The 7795-nt window shown below is 46.4% G+C and overlaps 1 protein-coding gene across 1 annotated transcript; it reads left to right on the plus strand.

The window, feature by feature from the left end:
* Window positions 1-395: 395 nt before the first annotated feature.
* Window positions 396-6891, plus strand: gal3st1a (galactose-3-O-sulfotransferase 1a). The gene is made up of 3 exons (XM_035435894.1): window positions 396-671; window positions 4344-4491; window positions 4871-6891. The coding sequence occupies exons 2-3, from the start codon at window positions 4364-4366 to the stop codon at window positions 6030-6032; spliced, it is 1290 nt and encodes a 429-aa protein (XP_035291785.1). The 5' UTR covers window positions 396-671; window positions 4344-4363; the 3' UTR covers window positions 6033-6891.
* The last annotated feature ends 904 nt before the right edge of the window (window positions 6892-7795 follow it).

A 7795-nucleotide genomic window follows, 5' to 3' on the forward strand; every position in this document is an offset into this window, starting at 1 on the left:
CCCTGCCTCTCTCTCTCTCTCTCTCTCCCCCTCTATCTCTCTCTTTCCCTCTCCCTCTCCCTCTCTCTCGCTCTTTCCCTCTCTCTCTCCCTCTCCCTCTCTCTCTCTCTCTCTCTCTCTCTCTGTCACACACGCACACACACGCACACGCTCGCGTACTTGCATGCGTACACACGATAAGTACTGGTCCCCAGGCTCGGATGACGTCGCAGTGCTTGACACGCTGAACTCCCACCACACCCCCCCCCCCCCAAGTGGCAGCAGGCGTTTCGCGCCGAGCGTTCGAAGCGGAGCAGAGGTGCATCAGCGGTGAAGGGGGGGGGAGCCCCCTGCGGAGAGCAAACGAGAGCAGAGGAGGAGGGAGGAGGGAGGAGGGAGAGGGTGGGGGGGGACATTGTCAGCCTGGCGCACAGCGGAACAGCTGACAGCGCACGCACCTCCCAGGATTTAAGCTAAAGCAGCGGGCCGCTGAGCCTGCCGCCGGCCCGAAGCGGGGAGAGAGGGGGCGAGTTTCCACCTGTCAGGTGACCGCCGGGGACAGCCCAGCGTTTGGGAAAGGATCGTCAACCTTTTTTTGTCCTTTTTTTAAACTTCAATTTTTTGAAGTTTTTCTGCAGCACTTTTGTTAGTTTGAAGTTTGGCGCACGCTTTTTGGATCTATGCTCTGCGAGGTAAAGTATCTCTCTTGCTTTTTTTTATTTTAATGAGACGAGCGTGGATGTCGGACGTTTTGGCATTTGGTTTAATTGCTGGTGTGAAAGTTGATATCGTTCTGACATACTGACTGTTTCTGGCTCCCACGGAAATGTATCTGATGCTAATAGATGTGCAGGAGCTCCAGCTGAGTTTTTCCTGCCCTGTCATTATGAGATAAAGCTGGATTCGATACCCTATGCGCTTCAACACTAGCACTCAGATGTCTAGTTCTTTATGTGTATCAGTCACATCGGGAAAAAGGTTATGAAAGGTTACAGGAAAAACTCAAAATCCCTCGTATAACTGCTACTTGGGCTCACACAGACTCGGTTAAAACGCTTCAGATTTTGCGAAATGAACTCCGCTGCGCGTTGTTAAAATTCCAGCACAGAATAATGCTTGTTTACCCAGGGGTGTTTTCAAAGAAATTTCCCTCAACGTTAAATGTTATGACAACAGATTACCTCTCGCAGGTATCCACAGGAGCTGTTGCAATTACCCAGATTTCTCCCTGATAAAGCTGAAAGCTTTTTTTGCGTCTAGTGGCAGACGCAAACAGTGCGTGGATTATCTAGATATGGGTGCGGGACAAGCCCACCGCTATTACGAGATTCAATGATGTGCTAAGCACTGGCCGCTGTCAGGAAAACCTCTGTTGGGGGAAAAAGTGGGGCTTTGTTGAACGCAGTCTATCCCTCATGCATGGCATGACACCAACATGAACCTTTTTGTAGAGATCTTTTTTGGGGATCTTTTTTTTTATCTGGCATTTGTGATTTTTAAAAAATCAAGTGGCGTTCTTATTCTTCATATATATTTTTTAATGCAGAATACCTGTACTTTATCGAACACCTTGTATGATTTTTTCCCCCCCTGTTTATTCAGTGATGAAGACTGTAGCTTCTAGATCAGTAGTTACTGACGGCGGTCAGACAGCTGATGTGAATGTGCAGTGTTGTTTGTAGGATGGGAGAAATGGGACGGTAGGATGGTATTCCTAATATAATGAATATGAGTCAGTCACATTGAGGAACAGGGTCTCGCTGAGTTGCGAACAATTTTTAAAAATGAAATAATAATCAGAGGGCTTAATGAAGGAGGCAAAGGGATGCTCCAGTGTCATGTGTTCTTTCTGGAGTTCCTGTTAAGCCGTGTTTTCAAAGCGTGATGAAAATCAAGAGGTCCTAATTACCAAACCACTGGGAGTTCAATGGAGTTTACTTAGTGCACATCCCTCTGGAGAGTGACAGGCTAATAATAATGAGGCAGAACCTAGGATCTAAGGTCATGTGCAAGCCAGGCAGCACTATTAATCCAACACCCCTAACCGCCCCCCCCCCCTTCCCCAACACCCCTCACAGCACCCCCCACCCCCCCACCCCCCTGAGCTGAACTGAGACCAGTGCTCAAATGTCTCCTGTCACACAGGGCTCTGAAAGGGTTTGAGAATGCTCCCTCTATACAGCCATAATGGCTCTTTCACGAGCCGGAGACAAAGCAGCAGAAATGGAAAACAAAAACAAAAAAACAAAAAAAAATTTGCCTTTTCTTGGAAAGTTTATTCTTTTATCCGCGCACCATTAGTCCAGGAAAAAAAAAAAGAAATCCTAAAATGCAGTGTGTTCATGCCACGGTGACCCTTCGGAAATACTTAAAAATACATTTTTTTGGGTGACGCGATGTCACTTGTTTGAATAAAGGCGGGGCCCAGATCTAATGGACTCCTTAGAATGTTACACGACCGCAGTAGTTTTTATGAATTGGTCTCCTGGAACTGGTACTTTCGCTAATGAAGTACTTAAGCTCGACCCAAAAGAGCAGCAGCATTACCTTTTTATGCTGAGCCAGTTCCCACGTCGTCTCCTGTAGCTATCTGGTTTCGTGCCATTGAGGGGAGAATCTCTTTATTTGGACAGGATCAGATTCCGCACTGATAAATTATTCAGCGAACGGTCAAATAGCACAGAAACGAGATCGGTTCCATATAACACTTGAAATGACTCGAAGGGGACAATATAGATGGATAGGGTTGCTTTTCACAGACTTTTTCTTTTCTTTTCTTTGCCTTGTTTGTCCTCGATTTCCAATGGCTTTCCAGGAATACAACTGACAGATAACAATGCAACTTTCACAGTCATAATACCAATATGACAATACTGCGGATAAACCCAAGTATCAAGCTGGTATTAAACAGGTTTCATAGAAATAAATAAATAAATCACTCAACAGGTGTGGATGTGCAGAAAATGTAAACCGCTTTGTCATGCAATCGCATAGCCTACTTTAGAAGGCGATACTTAAGTGTATCTTCAGTATTGTTATCAGTCATGAAATGTTACACAGTCAATCGTCAATTCCCGATCGGGTATTGGCAATCAAGGACAAACGAGGCTAAGCAAGTGTGTGAGAAGCAACTCTATCCATCACAGGGCTTCATTGCGCATAGTGGTAGCAGTAACTGACATTCAGTTAAATATTAATGGGGGAAAAAGCCCATGGAGGCCCAGCCTGGGCCCTTAACAAACTACTCTGACCTCATATGTTGAAAGCTATTTGTCTCTTTATAGTTTGCCCCAGACATCCTTGAAGCGAGAATTTATGTTTCATTTGAAGTGGATTCGGATGCTAAACCAGGCGCATTAAAACACCCGAAAGGGTGATTTGCCACACTCTTAAAATTAGGTTGACCTTGAAGAGTCATCGCCTAATACGCAACAGTCGTGTATATTTATGAGAGCCACGTCTCTAATGGTTTCCTGTGCCTTCAGAAAGGAACGTTTAGTTTCGTAGTTCATGCTGAAAGCGAAGTGCTTCCAAAATAAGGAGTTTAAAAAACGGAGTTTAAACTGTTTTGACCTTTGGGCAAAATATTTCCCCCTCTGTTTTGGTTCATTCAGATTCTTCACCATCCATATGCTTAATTTCCTTTTGGCACACTGCGCTGAGCCTCTGGATCAATAGCACGAGTGAAAGTTCACACATTCGAGTTCGCAACGTCACAGAGTCAAAAGTTGACGTTATCTGAAAACACACACGAGCGTGGAGATTTCAACAGATGTTGCTAAAGCAAACATTCTCGGCGCATTCCCCAGCCTGAAATGAGAAGCGACTAAGTAGCGCCCCCTACTGGCGCTACTTATTGTCTCTAGTGAACCCTTAAGTCTCTCAATTAACCGGCACCTTCTGTTTCCTGAAGCCTAACATGCGGGCACACCGGAATTTCCTCGCTCATGGGGGACGGGCAGTTTGACAGAGGCAGCGCGATTCACTCACAAATAATTGGGCACGGGAGGGAAGCGAAAGGACTGCTTGTCGGAACAGTGACGTCTTCGAACCCTCAGCACGTTTCGGTTGCACCAGGGCATGGAGCACATTAACTGCCAATTAGGTACCACCAGGGGGGCGATTCTGCATGTTGGGACAGTGTGCTGTTCCACCTTCCGCTGGCATTCGGTCTGTTAGCGATTTCGAGCGCTAGACCTCATTAGGGCATCCACTCAATAAAGGCTAGGATGAATTGTTTTTAACGGTTATTTTGTCTGTTAATGCTGATTTCAGTGCAGATGTGCGACAGGAAGTTTTAAACGCGAGCTAGGAACTGCTGTGTTGAAAAGCAGCACGTTGTCATGATTTCTTTTCAATTCCAGGCGACCTCCAAGCTGGGACCATGTTAGGCAAGCAGGGGAGGCAGTGGAAGTCCATGTGCAAAGGGCTGGTCCTGGGCACTCTACTGACCAGCTGCATGATCCTGCTCTACTGCCTGTCAGCCCCCCAGGTCCAAATCGACGTGCCTGAGTAAGTCTGGAATCACAGCATCAAACAATCAAGAGCAACTAAAAAAGAAAATGTAATGAATCGTCATTATAGACCTAATCGAATTTGATTGATCTGCTTTTGCCTATGTTGTATGTTTCTATTTTAAAATGCCCTGAAATTGAGGGCTATGTATGAAAAATGCTGTAATTTCTACATGGTTCAACCAAATTAAATAAAAATGGGTGTTAAAAAATACCCTTTGAAAATCTGTACTTTAACCACGTGAATTGTTTGATTAGAAATTGTGGAGTACAGACTAAATCAAAAAGAAAAACATCTTTGTCCCAAACCTTATGGAGCTCAGTGTATATGTATTCATAAACACCTGTGTTCATAATTCATATTTTTTTATTGACAGGGTCCCAGTGCCCTACTCCTGTGCACACCGGCCAGCACGAGCACGCGCACGCGCCCTGCCGGTGTCGAACGGCTCCCAGAATGCCGCGGGGCAAGCGGGCACGTGCGCGCCGAAGGTGGACGTCATGTTCATGAAGACCCACAAGACGGCCAGCAGCACGTTCATCAACATCCTGTTCCGCTTCGGCGAGAAGCACCGGCTCAAGTTCGCCTTCCCCGACAGCCGCAACGACTTCTTCTACCCCTCCCCCTTCCAGCGGTCGCAGGTGAAGGACTACCGGCCCGGCATGTGCTTCAACATCATATGCAACCACATGCGCTTCAGCGAGGCCGAGGTGGCCAAGCTGCTGCCTGCCGACACCGCCTACGTCACCATCCTGCGGGACCCCGCCGAGCTCTTCGAGTCCTCCTTCCACTACTTCGGCCGCCTGGCGCCCTTCACCTGGAAGATCCCCGGCGAGGACAAGCTGGCCGAGTTCCTGCAGGACCCGGCCCGCTACTTCGACCCCGAGGGCTACAACTCCTTCTACCTCAGGAACCTGCTGTTCTTCGACTTCGGCTACGACAACAACCTGGAGCCGGCCGACCCGCGGGTGGAGGACAGCATCCGGGCCATCGAGCGACGCTTCCAGCTGGTCATGCTGGTGGAGCACTTCGAGGAGTCCCTCATCCTGCTCAAGGACGCCCTCTGCTGGGAGATGGACGACCTGCTCTTCTTCAAGCTCAACGCCCGCAAGGGCTCCACCGTCTCCAAGCTGACGCCCGAGCTGAAGGCCAGGGCGCTGGAGTGGAACGGGGTGGACTGGAGGCTGTACCAGCACTTCAACGCCACCTTCTGGCGGAAGGTGGAGGCGTACGGCAGGGAGCGCATGGCCCGGGACGTGGAGGAGCTCCGCAGGAGGAACAAGGAGATGGCGGCCGTCTGCATCGAGGGCGGTCGGGCCGTGGAGGCCGGCAGCATCCAGGAGACGGCCATGCAGCCCTGGCAACCCATCGGGGAGAAGTCCATCATGGGCTACAACCTGAAGAAGAACGTCGACAAGAGACACCGCAAGCTGTGTCGCAAGATGCTCATGCCGGAACTGCAGTACCTGACCGAGCTGGGCGTCAACCTTTGGATAACCAAACTGTGGGGGCGGGTCAGGGACATCATCAACTGGTAGCCGCGCGTCCTGTGCCAAGTACCAAGCAGGAGCCGTGTGTGAGAACCACAAAGGGATTCAGAGGAGACCGATGAGATTAAGGACTGACCTCATTGGTGCATTTCCAAGAGCCAAGGACCCTTATTAGTGCTTCAGCTTCAGGACAGGCTAAAGCTGTACCAGCACTAAGTCTGGCTGTTTGGAACATTTGTGGTTTGCAGCCATTAACTCTGCCCAGAATGTTAATTGGAACGGACTCTTTCATTAAGGGCCTGAGTGCTCTTAATCTATCCTCTCAGTATTGAACAATGCTGTTTGCACAATGCCTTTTATAAAATAGGTGCTCGGGAAACTGAAGAGAATCCTCACTGTTAATTCTAAATATACTCTTTATTTGTTTTCTCATGATTAGACTGTGATCATACTTTTTTGTGTGTGCCCATACTATATCTGTTATCTGGTGTGAAATGCACTGGTATTTTTAAGGATTTTAGATGTGTTAAGTGGCAAAAGAGCATGACTGGTCAGTCCATTTTTCCCTTTTTTGTAGCATCCCCTTCAAGTGTTTAATTGATGTTTTGATTGCATTACTAAATCAATGTTATTACAAAACTACAAACCACCCAGTTACGATCCGCTCCGTTCATAGTTCATAGTTCCAGATCATTTTTCCTGACCATGAGTTGCCCATTAATCTGTGTGAACAAGTCATGCAGGTCCACCTCTGATACTAAGCAACATTGTTACCGTTCATAATGAGAATTCACATGCCCCTGATCTGTACTTTCAAAATGAAGGTGCATTTGTGCAAACTGAGCTACTGTGTTGTATTGTTTCAAAAAATCAAAAAGCAAATAAAGAGCGTTATTTTGAAGGAGAACGTGTGATTCTTTGTCATTGTTGAACATACTGTATTTCAAGAGAGCTGTCACAAGGAGAATTTGAGAAACCTGGAGTTTCAAGTATAAATATGACAATGGGAATAATATGCAAATAACCATGTAAAAATGGTTTCTGTGGTTGGTCAGTAAGGTCTGGTGTAGAAAATAGTGTTACCCCGCACAGTAAAATACTAGTAATATATAACAATGAAGGATAGGTTGTAGTGCATTAAATAAATAAATAAATGCAATTCCGTTTCAACAATGTACTCACTGAATCAGTAGATTGAAGTCACACCCCCTTTTGCCAGTGCTTGAACACTAGAGGGCAGCTCTGAGTAAAATTAATGCAGGGAGAACACTTCCAGGAATTAATAAACGTGGTTTCATCATGAAATAATCTCGCTTGTAAGAATTATGAGTATCTTCATCCCAAACACATACCATTGTTTGGGATATAACTTTAAATACATTTTTGAAAGTTTCTCAAAAGAGATCAAACAATATAATTTTAAATGCACTCTAAAATAGTCTGTGTTTGCGGCAAACCACTCTTCCCGTGCCTATCTGTGACACTTCATGTGAAGCAAAATTTGTGCTTTTCGGTTCCCTTGGAAATAATAATCTTGCCTGGGTGCAAATAAGATACTAGGCGTGCGCCGCCTAATGGTTTTAATAAATTTCGGAATAGATGTGACAGTGCTGCATTGCACTAAATGTTTCATACCAAATATTCTTTCTATCACTAGCTTTGGTTCATATGCATGTTCGTGTGAAGGAAGCTTCAAAAAGCATATATTCTTGTTTTCGGGACTTTGTAAAATAAATCGTTGAAAGCTAACAGGCTCGTATCATGTCCAATGCCTATCAAAGGCGAGTGCGGGTTAGCTGCGATTAGCAAAA

Source organism: Anguilla anguilla, chromosome 10 (genome assembly GCF_013347855.1).
Source record: "Anguilla anguilla isolate fAngAng1 chromosome 10, fAngAng1.pri, whole genome shotgun sequence".
NCBI classification, from domain to species: domain Eukaryota; kingdom Metazoa; phylum Chordata; class Actinopteri; order Anguilliformes; family Anguillidae; genus Anguilla; species Anguilla anguilla.